The sequence below is a fragment of the Schistocerca americana genome, chromosome 5 (assembly GCF_021461395.2).
Source record: "Schistocerca americana isolate TAMUIC-IGC-003095 chromosome 5, iqSchAmer2.1, whole genome shotgun sequence".
NCBI lineage: Eukaryota > Metazoa > Arthropoda > Insecta > Orthoptera > Acrididae > Schistocerca > Schistocerca americana.
Window position 1 is genome coordinate 437,887,132 of NC_060123.1, and position 15,953 is coordinate 437,903,084.

General features: G+C 44.1%; 1 protein-coding gene across 1 annotated transcript in view; it reads right to left on the reverse strand.

Annotated features, from left to right (window-relative positions):
- LOC124616417 (ureidoglycolate dehydrogenase (NAD(+))-like) overlaps positions 1-15,953 on the reverse strand; it is a 73,434-nt gene that overhangs the window by 19,238 nt on the left and 38,243 nt on the right. The window contains exon 3 of the mRNA XM_047144723.1: positions 12,298-12,487. Coding sequence (XP_047000679.1) covers positions 12,298-12,487 — 190 coding nt within the window. The remainder of the gene's footprint in view (positions 1-12,297; positions 12,488-15,953) is intronic.

The following is a 15,953-nucleotide window of genomic DNA, read 5'->3' on the forward strand; positions in this document are numbered from 1 at the left end:
TGGCAATTAAAATTGCTACACCACGAAGATGATGTGCTCCAGACGCAAAATTTAACCGACGTGAAGAATATGCTGTGATATGCAAATGATTAGCTTTTCAGAGCATTTACACAAGGTTGGCGCCGGTGGCGACACCTACAACGTGCTGACATGAGGAAAGTTTCCAACCGATTTCTCATACACAAACAGCAGTTGACCGGCGTTGCCTGGTGAAACGTTGTTGTGATGCCTCGTGTAAGGAGGTGAAATGCGTACCATCACGTTCCCGACTTTGATAATGGTCAGATTGTAGACTATCGCGATTGCGGTTTATTGTATCGCGACATTGCTCCTCGCGTTGGTCGAGATCCAATGGCTGTAAGCAAAATATGGAATCGTTGGGTTCAGGAGGGTAATACGGAACACCGTGCTGGATCCACACGGCCTCGTATCACTAGCAGTCGAGATGACAGGCATCTTATCCGCATGGCTGTAACGGATCATGCGGCCACGTCTCGATCCCTGAGTCAACAGATGGGGACGTTTGCAAGACAACAACCATCTGCACAAACAGTCCAATGACGTTTCCGGCAGCATGGACTATCAGCTCGGAGACCATGGCTGCGGTTACCCTTGCCGCTGCATCACAGACAGGAGCGCCTGCGATGGTGTACTCAACGACGAATGGCAAAGTGCCATTTTTTCCGATGAATCCAGGTTCTGTTTAAAGCATCATGATGGTCGCATCTGTGTTTGGCCACGTCACGGTGAACACACATTGGAAGCATGTATTCGTCGTCGTCATACTGGCCTATCACCCACCTTGATGGTATGGGATGCCATTGGTTACACGTCTCGGTCACCTCATGTTCGCATTGCCGGCACTTTGAACAGTGGACGTTACATTTCAGATGCGGCTCTAGCTTCCATTCGATTCCTGTGAAACCCTACATTTCAGCCGGATAATGCACGACCCCATGTTGCAGGTCCTGTACGGGCCTTTCTGGATACAGAAAATGTTCGACAGTTACCCTGGCCAACACATTCTCCAGATCTCCCACCAATTGAAAACGTCTGGTCAATGGTGGCCGAGCAACTGGCTCGTCACAACACATCAGTCATTACTCTTGATGAACTGTGGTATCGTGCTGAAGATGCATGGGCAGCTGTACTTGTACACGCCATCCAAGCTCTGTCTGACTCAATGCCCAGGCGTATCAAGGCGTTATTACGGCCAGAGGTGGTTGTTCTGGGTACTGATTTCTCAGGATCTATGCACCCAAATTGCGTGAAAATGTACTCACATGTTATTACTAGTATAATATATTTGTCGAATGAATACCCGTTTATCATCTGCATTTCTTCTTAGTGTAGCAATTTTAATGGCCAGTAGTGCAGAATCACGAAATTTGGAGGAAGCAGGGTTTCACAGTACAAGCAAAGGGAAAGAAATAGAAAAATTTTTAGTTTTTAATTACGTTACACACAAAAATATTTCTTATGTCATTTTTTATCCGGCTTCAGACTTAACATTGAAATATTCTCGACTGCCTTTGAATTACCAAGACCGATTTCTTGCCAGTATCAGTGTCGTCAACAGGCAATAATCGTCGACTTTTCTATTTCCAGGATGGGTGAACTATTTATATATATAATTAAGTTGATACATAACTTCACAGATGGAGTTCTCTTTTTGTCCAAATGCCGGCCTCTGTGGCCGAGCGGTTCTACGCGCTACAGTCTGGAACCGCATGACCGCTACGGTCGCAGGTACGAATCCTGCCTCGGGCATGGATGTGTGTGACGTCCTTAGGTTAGTTAGGTTTAAGTAGGGGACTGATGACTTTACATGTTAAGTCCAATAGTGCTCAGAACCATTTGAACCATGTTTTTTTCTGTTCAAATATTGGTACATAAAATAAAAATATCAGAAAATCTAACTTTCGAGAAGCTCAATTCGTAGTTACATTCGATCTGTAACTCATCTTTGTTGTTCCTAATACACTCCAGCTGCATAATCTTCCTGGTTTACATGTTCCTCATCATCTCTCTTCCTTTTTTTTCTTTTCTTCTTGTTATTCTGGCGTCTATATTTGCTTCAAGGACCCACTTTTCAACTTCGGCAGCTCTCATGAAATCCACTGTCAACAGTGAATGTCTCGTATACTCTTAGCAACTCTAGAACTCACTTCTGCTAACCGCTCCACAGCAAAACAGATTACATGCATACTACCGTTGGTACGTTAACCCTGGGTTCGGTGTGGGGCAGCGGTGAGGCGGGTGGACTGCTAAGGCCTGTTTTGGGGTTGTGAACCACTGAGGGCTACGGCGGGACGAAGCCTCTCCGTCGTTTCTGGGTCCCCGGTTCAATACACAACACACAATACACACACCTTAGGGTAACAACAAACTAGCACCAACTCAATCTACAGAATAGTTTTAAGAAAAACAATGTTCGAAAACCAAATGTACACGAGGTAACGTAAGAGCATCGCAAAGCGTATCTTGTAAAAGGGCTGTCGACTTCATAATCTGTTGTACAGTATGTGTTTCTCAAACAGAAGTCTAATGACAACACTGACATGCTAAAGCAGCGGTAACATGGGTGTCGACGCACACTGAAAGATATTTAAGTTCATTTTTAAACACCTTCCTGATATCCATTTCAGGTCTTTTAACCACCATTTTGTTCAAAAAACTCTAAATATCGATTTAAGACGGCCGTCCGCTGTGGACGAGCGTTTCTAGGAGCTTCAGTCCGGAACCGCGCTGCTGCTACGGTCGCAGGTTCGAATCCTGCCTCGGGCAGGGATGTGTGTAATGTCCTTAGGTTAGTTAGGTTTAAGTAGTTCTAAGTTCTAGGGGACTGATGACCATAGATGTTAAGTCCCATAGTGCTCAGAGCCATTTTATTCTATACGACACAGGTGACGGCATGTGCGTCACATGACAGGAATATGTTGTCGACCCACCTAACTTGTACACTTGGCGAATGGGTAGAAAATTTCTTCTACCTTGCCCGATTTAGGTTTTCTTGTGGATGTGATAATCACTCCCAAAAAAGTGATGAAGACATAAGAGTTTGTCACATAAACTGCAACAAATGAATGCAACAGTTTCAAAGTTTTCCCTGTGCTCTTCAAAACACATGTTTTTAACGTTTTCAAATTTTTCCGTGTGTAGACCGTCAAATCCTACATATGTTCAAGCAGATCTGAACATGTCCTGTAATTTTGGAGAGCGAAGTTGATTACGTGTGAGTGCGTGAACTTTTATAATTGTCTGAAAATGAAAAATTAAATTGTCACTCGAGAGAAGACTTGAACCAAGGACATCTCGTTCCGCACTTGCTCACGCTAATCACGGGACCACGGCGCTCTTGAGCTTTGACTATCTTTGATGTTGCCTATCTTCCGCATGGACTACTCAGTTTGTATATTTTGCTTATTTTTTCATAGTTCCACACAACTTCTTCCTGTTTTCTCGATTGATCTGTGTTCAGTTTTTCAAGGCCTATCCACTGTGCCAACTTATAATTAAATCTGAGGTGTGTGCAATGGGGAGGTTCCCTTGTTAGAGCCATTTTTTTTAGATGAAAAACAAAAAATCGATTTTTTTAAGCAAATTCTCAAGCAAGTTACCTTAATGTTGTGCGGGGCCTGTAGAATATTTACTAGTACGAGGAAGACATTGAAAATTTTTAGAGTGCCATGGTTCAAAAAACAAAAGCAATTTATTTATATTTGACAACAGCTTTCTAATAATGTTTTGCGACTTGAGTGCGGTGTAGTTTGTTCAATTTGCTCTAACACTCCGTCAATTATCATTTTGTATGCACCGAAAAATTAACTTCATTAGAGGACGTTTCTGAGGTATCACTAAGCCCCTAGTTAGTTAAAGTATCGAACTCTCATGTCTAAGAGAGCTTCAATCGTCTGATTGATTTACAAGTGGGTTAATGTGATAAATATTTAACACGAAGTATGCAAGCGAGAAAAAGTTTAAAAAAGGTTCGAAATATGCTTAAAGATGTTTGAAAGTCGCTAAGGGCTCAAATTATGAAACACAGGATGGTTGGTTGGTTGGTTGATCGGAGAGAGGGGACCAAACAGCGACGTCATCGGTCCTATCGGACTGGGGAAGGATGGGGAAGGAAGTCGGCCGTGCCCTTTCACAGGAACCATCTCGGCATTTACTTGAAGCGATTTAGGGAAATCACGGAAAATTAAATGAGGATTGCCGGACGCGGATTAGAACCGTCGTCATCCCGTGTGATAACCACTGCGCCACCTCCCTAGGTAACACAGGATGAATGTAGTCTGGGTAATTCACGCTCCATTTTAAGCAAAAGCTAGATTTTTAACGCACCTCGAAGTTTATGACTCGATATCTTCTGAAGTGTGTTATACAATAATACACTGTTCAAAACAATTATGTGAACACTTATAGTGACATCCGGTATGTTAAACCTATTTTGATACAAGCGGTACCTACGGCCTCATTGCATGGCCTGAGATCCTCGCTTTCAGTGTAGGCAAGAATTAAAATCATTCAGCATCTGTTGGCTATGTTGAGCATTGCACTGACAGGTGTAGAAATGGGCAAACTCGTTAATTCGTATGAAAAATTGAAAATTCGTAGCATAGGTGAAGATGAAAGGCGCCAAGAGGGGACACTTGCCTCCGCCCTGGAGTACAGAGTTTTTATCCATAATGGAATTCTCACACACTTGTAATTTTCGTGATTCTGAAAAACCTATCGTTTAGCCAACTGTAGCGTTATGTGGCTGATCGCAGTGAAATAATATAAGATGGCGCACGAAAAACCGGTCCCGAGTACAGACTGCTCGCCAATTACGCAGGATTTGTTGACCGCTACGAGCAGAAAAACATGTAATAATTTGGCAGTGAAGAAATAACAAGTAAGCGAATGCCAGCAAGAACTTCGAAATAATAGATGACCATTGGTAGGCGACAATGTGCAGTCTAGTACTGAGGGCCGATTATTCGTGCGCCATCCTGTACCACTGAACTTATTTTGTAGAAGTTATCATATTTTCTTTACAAAATGTGACTCCAGACACTCGATTATGGAACACCGGTTCCATTCGGTTGTTAAGTCGGTCTACCCTCTATAACAATGAACATGCTCTTTTACCTTGGATCAAAAAAAGACGGAAAATGGGCAATCATGTGTGCCGTGCCGACTTCCTTTGCATGTGTAATAAAAAAAAATCTTGCCTTTTTACACGTATTTCTTTTGCTGTTTATCGAAATAGTGAAGTAAGCTGATACGCCGTTTAGTTACCTGAAAAGATATATTATAGTACATATCACGTAATTTTATACAATTTTGCGTAATTATATATACATTTTAATTGCCAGTCATGGACACTGAATAGAATACGAAAAGAAACAGAAGTTCAGAGTTCAAAAAAGGTATGAAACAGATCTATAATGGGCGCGCGCAGCGAACGAAACGAACAACTCTATACTGAACTATGAGCAGTCGGCAGTGGAACTGCGACGAGTGGCCACGCGAAGAAGGACGAGTCCGGCCGAGCGAGACCAAGACAGATGGGAACAGGATCAAGGCTGGAACGAGACCGGACGACTTGCCGTTGCGGGAACGAGACCGACCGTTTCCCGATCCCCGTTCCAGGGAACTGTAAGTAGAAAGCAACGACCGTAGTTAACTATGAAAGACCGTTACTTACAATTCGTTCCTCGCTCGTTGCGTTCATCTTGGTGAACCGTTCCTTTGGACCCGTTAGTTCGCGAACGACCCATCTCTAGTCAGGTGACCCCTCAGAAGGAAGTGAGAACTGGTGTCCGCAGTGTTTTCCAGTGGGGTCCACAGATGGTAGTTGTCATTTGTGGACGTTGTATTCAACAAAGCACATGTAATGCGACCTCTTAATGCAGTGCAAGTTGCAAGAGCGGTCTGTTTGACCATTAAAGAATGGACTTCCGGTCGTGTTGCTGCAAATACCAATGCCTCTTCACGTGTTGTCAATACGTTGTGGGCACGCTGCAGGGAGACAGGTCAGTACACAAGGCGAGTTGGACAAGGTCACCGACGTATTACAATCCCACGTGAAGATCGATATCAGGCCATCTCTGTATTGCAGCGTCGTACTAATACCGTCAGAGCACTGCAAGACAATCTCAGACGGGCCACTGGAACCGCTGTGTCCGATCAGACTGTAATGAACAGGTTCTTACGACCCAGACTTTCTGACTGGGTACCCCTCTTGGCACAACATCTTATAGCTCGCCTCAGTTCTGACATTCCCTCGTCAACTGGAAACTTCGTCTCTGGCAAAACGAGTCCCCTCTGAGGCCAGGTGATGGTTGTGTTTGTTCGCGGATATCGTGGTGAGCGGCACCTGCCAAAAGTTGCCCAACAGATTGACAGATTTCCAAGGTTTTGTGATATTGTCGGGAGGCACCAGTGTTGACAGCCATACGGGTCTTATCGTTGTCCATAGTCGCCATAACGCCAGGCAGTACATCGAACGGATCCTGTTGGACCACGTTGTAACTACTGCATGCGGTGGTGGTCCAGAATCCCATCTAGTGCCAGGGCCAATGTGACGGGCGTCAGCATGAATGTGTTGACACAGCGTGGAAATTGAAGGAACGGATTGGCCTGCGAATAGTCCCGGACTAAGCCCCATCGTGCGTATGTGGGACACGCTTGACAGACTTGTTCGTGGTCGTCCTATTTCTCCAGTAACTCTCACGGGCTCTCATTGAAGAATGAGAACGGATGCTACAGGGTGACCTCCATAGGCTCAAATGGTTCAAATGGCTCTGAGCACTATGGGACTTAACTTCTGAGGTCATCAGTCCCCTACAACTTAGAACTACTTAAACCTAACTAACCTAAGGACATCACACACATCCATTCCACAGGCAGGATTCGAACCTGCGGCCGTAGCGGTCGCGCGGTTCCAGACTGAAGCGCCTAGAACCGCTCGACCAATCTGGCCGGCCCATAGGCTGATACGGAGCATGTCACGTAGATGTGAGGCAGCGATAAACGCTCGCAGAGGGCGTGCACGTTATTGAATCTCTCAAATTCCAGTGAAATGCACTCAAGATGACGGGATGAATGATTGTTTCCACTTTGTTTTTAACACATGTCGGACATTCCAGTTTTTTTTTTTTTTTTTTTACGTAAGAGATAGAGTTTCAAATGGCTATAACCACTATGGGACTTAACATCTGAGGTCATCAGTCCCCTAGACTTAGAACTACTTAAACCTAACTAACCTAAGGACATCACACACATCCATGCCCAAGGTAAGATTCGAACCTGAGACCGTAGCAGCAGCGCGGTTCCGGACTGAAGCCCCTAGAACCGCTCGGCCACAGCGGCCGGCAAACGATAGAGGATGTAATGTTATTTAGTTGTGTACTTAATTTGTGAAAGCTATCCAGTCTTTAATTATTGCGCAATGGAGTATGGCAGACGCCCAAAGTCATTTCATTTTTTATTTTTTTTTATTTTTAGCAGTGTACTATCCTCAGGTTACTGGATGCTGTTAGGTTGGCAACCTGCAGTCGATCCTGGATTCCGGGTTCCGCGATAGTCGCTTAGTTAGTTAGATGGTTTGTTAGTTTCGTGTTTCATGGTTCATTTGTACGATAAATCGTAATGATATGGAACAACTCATTCTACATTCACATCGCAAATTAGATTGCAAATAAAGTTATATGCTGAATATTTATAAGATAAATTTTTTTAAATGTATAGCTGTGAGTGAGTAATTCATACGCACCACCTTTCACACATTGGAATAACAGAAATTGTTCTGCGGAGTAAGTTGTCAAGGGGAGACATTTTCAGTTTGTCTTCAAATTTTATCTTGCTGTCTGTCAGACATTTTATATCACTGGGTAGAGTTATTAAAAAGTTTACTTGCAACGTTGTACATCCCTTTTTGTGCTAAAGACAAACTTAGTGTGCAGCAATAAATGACATTTTTCCTTCTCTATTATAATTACGAATGTGTCCGCCCCCATAGCTGAGTGGCCAGCGAGACAGAACGTCAATCCTAAGGGCCCTGGTTCGATTCCCGGCTGGGTCGGTGATTTTCAACGCTCAGGGACTGGGTGTTGTGTTGTTCTAATCATCATTTCATCCCCATCGACGTGCGAGTCACCGAAGTGGCGTCAAATCGAAAGACTTTCACACGGCGAACCGTCTACCCTACGGGAGGCCCTACTCACACGTCATTTACGTTTATTTATTACGAATATCATTGTTCCCTTTGAACTGCAATGGATTATTTACAACAAACTTCATGAGATAAATGTTCTGTGAAGCGGTAGTCAGAATACCCAGCGTCTTAAACTAAAGTCTACAAGAAGACTGTGGGTCAGCACCATATACACTGAAGCGGCAAAGAAACTGGTAACGGCATGCGAATTCAAATACAGACATATATAAACAGACAAAATTCGACGCTGCTACAGCGCCTATATTAGACAGAAAGTGTCTGGCGCAGTTGTTAGATCGGTTACTGCTGCTACAATGACAAGTTATCAAAATTAAAGTGAGTCTGAACGTGGTTTTATAGTCGGCGCACAAGCGATGGGACACAGCATATCCGGGGTAGCGATGAAGTGGGGATTTTCCCGTACGACTATTTCACGTCTGTACCATGAATATCAGGAATACGGTAAAACATCGTGTCTCCCATATCGCTGCGGCCGGAAAAAGATCCAGCAAGAACGGCACGAACAACGACTGAGGAGAATCGTTCAACGTGACAGAAGTGCAGCCCTTCCACAAATTGTTGCAGATTTCAGTTCTGGGCCATCAGCAAGTCTCAGCGTGCGAACCATTCAACAAAACATCATCATCGATATGAGCTTTCGGAGCAGAAGGCCCACTCGTGTACCCATGATGACTGTACGACACAAAGCTTTATGCCACGTCTGTTGATGACTGAAACATGTTGCCTGGTCGAACGAGTCTCGTTTCAAATTCTATAGAGGGGATGGTCATGTACGGCTAAGGAGACAACCTCATGAATCCATGACTCTGCATGACAGCAGGGGACTGTTCAAGCTGGTGGAGGTTCTGTAACGGTGTGGGTCGTGTGCAGTTGGAGTTATATGGGACACCCGATGCGTCTAGATATGGCTATGACAGGTGACACGTACGTAAGCAGCCTGTCTGATCATCTACATCTATTCATGTCTATTGTGCATTCCGACGGACTTGGGCAATTCTAGCAGGAAAATGCGACACCCCATACGTCCAGAATTGCTACAGAGAGGCTCCAGGAACACTCTTCTGAGGTTAAACACTTCCATTAGCCACCAAACTCCCCAGACATGAATATTATTCGTATCTGGGCTGCCTTGCAACGTGCTCTTCAGAAGAGACCTCCATCCCATCGAGCTCTTTCGGATTTATGGACACCCCGCAAGATTCATGGTGTCAGTTTCTTACGGCACTTCTTCAGAAATTAGTCGAGTCCATACCACGTCGTGTTGCGCACTTTTACGTGCTCGCGGGGACCCTACGCGATATTAGGCAGGTGCACCAGTTTCTTTGGCCCTTCAGTGTATTATTCTTACAGAAAGTTTTTGAGAAATGAAGATTTTACTTTTTTAAAGAAGAGTTACGCCAGAACGTTATTCCATATGACATTATTAAATGAAAATATGCAGATGTAATGTACAGAAGATGATTTTCTATGATTTTAAATCGTCAGTAACACCTAAACTGTGTGAAGATCGGCTTAGAAATACATTTGGCGAAGAAGCCCCATCTAAAGCAACAAATTGTAATTTACACAGCGAATTCAAAAGAAATCGACTTGTTTAGTGATGATTTCCGTTAAGGACGCCCAGGAACTGCTCGTACTGATGAAAGTATTGCCGCTTGAAGGATATCGACGAACGTCATACGAATTTATGCAGGCGACATTGGGCACTGGTATGAGTCAAATCCAAAACATTTTACATCAATAGTTATATCCGAGAAAACTTTGTCGTCGACGGAATCCACGTGTACTACGTCTCGATCAGAAACAACAACGGACTGATTGGTGCAGAAAATCTCTGGAACAATTCCAAGGTGGCACTTCAAATTTGGCCTGGAGTATCGTTACTGGTGATGAATCTTGAGTTCAGTGTTATGATCCTGAAAAGAACAGTAAACCAGCTCAATGGGTCTTTCGAACATAACCTAAGCCTAAAAAACTCCGTGGAATTTTCAGTGCTGTTTTTCTAAAATGGGCCTATTGTTATTACACCATTACGTGATGGACGTACAGTTACTGGCAATTGGTACACAAATGTCTGTTTAACATACATTTTTGAAAAAGTTCACGAATCAATAATTTTATGTCTCGACCACACATCGTTGGATACAAAAGTAACAACTGAGTTCTCATGCCCCACAGGTCGTCATCATGCACATTCCACCATACAGCACCAACGTGGCACCTTGTCATTTGTTTTTGTTTACAAAAATTAAAAATAAAATACGTGGAATCAGTGGACTATTGCAAAAATATTGTCTCTGCAGTGCCTCGGGAAGAGTGGTATCATTTGTTTGAGAATTGGTGTTATCAAATGCAAAAATGCCGTGATATTAAAGAGGAATATTTTGAAAAACAATTAAACCATTTCAATTTCATTCAAACTAATCCTTCTTTGATTATCTAAAAATGTTCGTGTGCTTGTCGTAGGTATACATGTTACTTCAAATGTAGTATTTTACTTGGCGTGTAATACTTAAAGTTAAAGTCTAATAAAATTTTATTTCATTAATTGAAGCAGTGCTCCTTGATTGTTAACCGTTATTCGAGTAACATTATCAACATTACTTAAGATAGTAAAACAACTCGCCGTAGCTGTCTCTTATCAACAAACCGCTTGCTCTTCTCCCCGTACGAGATGATATGCGACATAGAGCAGCGCCATACCCTCAGCCACTTCTTTCCATCTGTGTGGCTGAAATGAAAAGTACCATTACCTTGTAGTAAAATCTGTCGTAGCTTGTTGTCTACTCCCATGAACCAAGCGTTCTCTCACATGAACATGAGTTTTCTTTTCTTGTAATGGAATAGCACGCTCGCGTATAACCCGTCCTTCACAGGCGTTGCTGGTTGTATTGTCAGCTTGCTCGTTCCTATTGATTCCCTAGCGCCTTGGACATCTGTTTCCTTTTCGATCCAAAAGCAGGAGGTTAAGCTGGATAGTCTGCTGTTCGCTGGAGTCTAAAGGGTACTAAGAGAATTTCGGCTACGACGAATTTTATGTCGATATCTTTTCATTCGAGACAGAGCATTAAAGGTGGCGCAAAACTCATCATGAAAGATTATACCCTAATTTATTGAAAGTCATGGTTGGAGCACAGGTCTGTGCGAGTGTCAAGCGTGAATAGTTGGGAGTGACGGATCGGTACTCGAACCTGGGACCTTTGCCGTTCAGGTACCTACCAAGTGAGTTCTCCAAGCTCCACTAACGACCCGCCGTCGCAGTTTTGTTTCCGCAGTTACCTCATCTCCTAGCTTCCAAACTTCACTGAAAGTCTTGCAGGACTAGCACATCTCTAAGAAAAGCTGTGACTAAGCCATATCTTCAAAGTATCACTTGTTCAAGGAGTGCTAGTCCCACAAGGTATGGAGGAGAATTGTGAAGCTTAGAGGGTAGAAGATGGCCTGGTGGAAGTAAGGCTGTGAAGGTGGTGTATGAATCTTGCGTAGTTGGATAACTGATACAATAGCCACCTCCGAAAGGCAAAGGTCCGAGGTTCGAGTCGCGGCACAAAGTTTTAATCTGCCAGGATGTTTAAAATCAGTACACACTCTGCTGCGTCCATTCCGGAGAAATGAAACAATTGCAAGAGTTTGGAATTTTGGAGTCACAGGGGACTGCTTAAAATCGAATGAATTGATCGAGTTAGGAATAACAATGTACTGTGACAAACCAATGAAAAAATGCCGAGTAAAAGAACACAAAGAATCAGAGTGAATGGATATGCACATATTATGATTCCATCTTTACTGAAAACTGAAGTTAAAAGATGGTGGAAGGAAAGAAACTTGGGGGTAGTACATGAGTATGTGAGTGCATAAGGCATTTCATTAATGATGTGGGATACAGAGCGTTTGCTGAAATGAAGAACACGGCTCGCAAAAGGCACGGCCAGAGTACTGCACCAAAGCAAGCTTTAGGCCTGATGACTGAAAACTCAGCAACGTAAATTCTGCCACTGCGGCGATACTTTCTCAAATGTTTCCGCACACAGGCACTAGTCAGGACTGCAGCAGAAGAGGAAACACTTTACCTGCAAGCACAGAAGTAAGTATATCGACGGCTGCGGCGAGCCCGTAGCCCTTGTAGCCCGTTGTCAAGCCCCCGAGGGGCAGCAGCTTCCTGGTCGCCAGAGCGTCATTTGCGTCTGTGGTCGGGGTGCCCTTCTTACCCAGCGCCCAGTCAGCTGGCAGCTTCTTCTTCTGCAGGGCATACTCTTGGATCTGCAGCGAGAAAACACCATTGAATAGTAATTTTGGCTTTGCGGCGCTCGACAGGGACTAATCGGCGACCTACCAATACATTACACAACTGGCCATTAAAATTGCTACACCACGAAGATGACGGGCTACAGACGCGAAAGTTACCCGACAGGAAGAAGATGCTGTGATATGCAAATGATTAGCTTTTCAGAGCATTCACACAAGGTTGGCGCCGGTGGCGACACCTACAACGTGCTGACATGAGGAAAGTTTCCAACCGATTTCTCATACACAAACAGCAGTTGACCGGCGTTGCCTGGTGAAACGTTGTTGTGATGCCTCGTGTAAAGAGGAAAAATGCGTACCATTACGTTTCCGACTTTGATAAAGGTCGGATTGTAGCCTATCGCGATTGCGGTTTATAATATCGCGACATTGCTGCTCGCGTTGGTCGAGATCCAATGACTGTTGGCAGAATATGGAATCGTTGGGTTCAGGAGGGTAATACGGAACGCCGTGCTGGATCCCAACGGCCTCGTATCACTAGCAGTCGAGATGACAGGCATCTTATCCGCATGGCTGTAACGGATCGTGCGGCCACGTCTCGATCCCTGAGTCAACAGATGGGGACGTTTGCAAGACAACAACCATCTGCACGAACAGTCGACGACGTTTGCAGCAGCATGGACTATCAGCTCGGAGACCATGATTGCGGTTACCCTTAACGCTGCATCACAGGCAGGAGCGCCTGCGATGGTGTACTCAACGACGAACCTGGGTACACAAATGGCAAAATGTCATTATTTCGTATGAATCCAGGTTCTGTTTACAGCATCATGATGGTCGCATCCGTGTTTGGCGACATTGCGGTGAACGCACATTGGAACCGCGTATTCGTCATCGCCATACTGGCGTATCACCCGGCGTGGTGGTATGGGGTGCCATTGGTTACACGTCTCGGTCACATCTTGTTCTCATTGACGGCACTTTTAACAATGGACGTTACATTTCAGATGTTGCTCTATCCTTCAGTCGATCCCTGCGAAACCCTACATTTCAACAGGATAAAGCACGACCGCAAGTTGAAGGTCCTGTACGGGCCTGTCTGGATACAGAAAATGTTCGACTGCTGCCCTGGCCAGCACACTCTTCAGATCTCTCACCAACTGAAAACGTCTGGTCAACGGTGGCCGAGCCACTGGCTCGTCACAATACGCCAGTCACTACTCGTGATGAACTGTGGTATCGTGTTGAAGCTGCATCGGCAGCTGTACCTGTACACGCCATCCAAGCTCTGTTTAACACAATGCCCAGGCGTATCAAGGCCGTTATTACGGCCAGATATGGTTGTTCTGGGTAATGATTTCTCAGGATCTACGCCCCAAAATTGCGTGAAAATGTAATCACATGTCAGTTCTAGTATAAGTTTATTTATCACATGTCATATGGAATAAGACCTGTTGTAAATTTACTTGTTTCATCGTATAATGGCTCCCGAGAATGACTGCTAGCCTGCTTGCCTGCAGGGAGCTTCGCATGTTTTCCGTGATAGCCCCGGTGCCATATCCCTAGTAGCGTTCTTTTGAATGTTACGTGCACTGGCCAGTCAGTAGCCTTGACGATACCTGACGCCACAGCCTGGGAGATAGAGCCTCGTCTTAAACTCAGCCATGTTAGGGAGGTGCTCGGCTGGACATAACCTCAACGTGCCTTTCAGTTACAGCAGATGTCTCCATATTGAAGGGAAGAAAGCATTATTGCTGTTGCTGGTGCAGACAGGGAAGAGTAATTCTTATGAATTGAGAGAACTGCTAGTTATTCTAACGAACATCTGCACGTGAAACATTTTGCGACCCAAAAACTTGCTGCACACCAAATTCCAAGGAAACTTTTGGAACGGAGGGCCAGCCATATTTGCTGCCTGCTAGCCAAGAGACATGTGCACCATGAAACAAATGCACGACGGAACTTGCTCTGTGTGACACAGACTTTAGCCTCCTCAGGCAAAAAAAATAAAAAAAATAATAACTTTTTTCAGTTTTTCATGGAGAAATTGACGGTCAGTTCTTGGGATTGCCGTTGAGTTGTAACTTCTTTCTTCTTTAAACGAAATTTACATTACATCCCTAGTTGTTTTATCAAGTGTCGGATGTACATTTCTTTGTTCGCTGTTTGGACTCAAACCAAACTGCAAACACCCAACAGGTCACGCTGCTCCCCGCCCTACCGATTTTCTTCCAGCACCGTCGAAGAAGGAAATAGTCTCACAAAATTGAAGACCAACTAAAAGGCTATGCCAGACTGCAAATACTTCGAAAATTTTGTTGTCGTCGTTGTTGCGATCTTCTTTCCAAAGACTGGTGTGATGCAGCTCTCCACGCTTCTCTGACCTATTCAGGCTTCACCAGGTCTCCATAATTAATGTTACCTGCATCCACTTTAACATGCTTCTTGTGACCTGCATCCACTTTAACATGGTTGTTGTAGTCAAGCATTTCTCACCCTCTACAATTTTTACTCCCACACATGGGATTAGTTGGCATAGTTGCAAGGTTTGAGGAAACATCTTTTTTTGGTTTACTTAAATATATATTTAATTAATCGGTCCTACATGATTATGTAGTCAAAACGTTAAGTTCTCCGCCACATTCACTAGACTCTCTCCTAGTATTGTACAAAAATAAAAAAATAAGGAAACAAAATCTTTGCCAACGAGCCTCAGTCCCCACAATGGTTTCCTGGTGAATTGGCAACAGTGAGGCTCTTATACGCTTGACGCAGCAAGACGAGTTGCTAATGGATGATGGATGGCGGCTCCCCAGCAGCAGCAGCACAGAGACTGGGAATGGGGCTGATCGTGTAAGCGCCTGTGGCATCCTGATCTCCTCATTGTGGACGATGTCAGTGATCTTCTGGTAAGAAGGTTTTTTTTAATTGTCTGTCTACTATTTTACCTGCCTGCTTCCTGTGTATTTTATTAGCATCGCCCATTTGTTTTATGTTTTACCTTCCACAATTTTCCGCCATTTCACAATTTAAGTCACTGTTTTTATCGCCTGCTTTTATTGTTTATTGCCTTCTTTGTCTGGTTTAAAACTTTTGTAGGCTGGGGAGCAGCGTACTAAGCTGCTGCCAGATCGCCCCCTTTGGGGGGAATCGAAATTCAATAAAGGAAAAAAGAATAGCCTCCACCACACTCGAAGTGCCACACTATAAGACGAGCCGTTATCCTAACTCTTTACTCGTGACTTATGTCTTGCTTGCATGGAAATTGTATATATCAAAGGACATTGATTATTTGCATGTCGCCAATTGCTTGAGACACCTGTTTGTGAAAAGGCAAAGTTAAGTATTGCCAATTTAATTTATTGTAATAAACTCCATCAATAAGATTGCTTGAATGTTGTCTAGCTATGCGAGAAATCAACTTTCTATCAAAGCTGTTCACATAGGAAAGCCTGCTGAATAGCTACCTCTAGGAGGATCA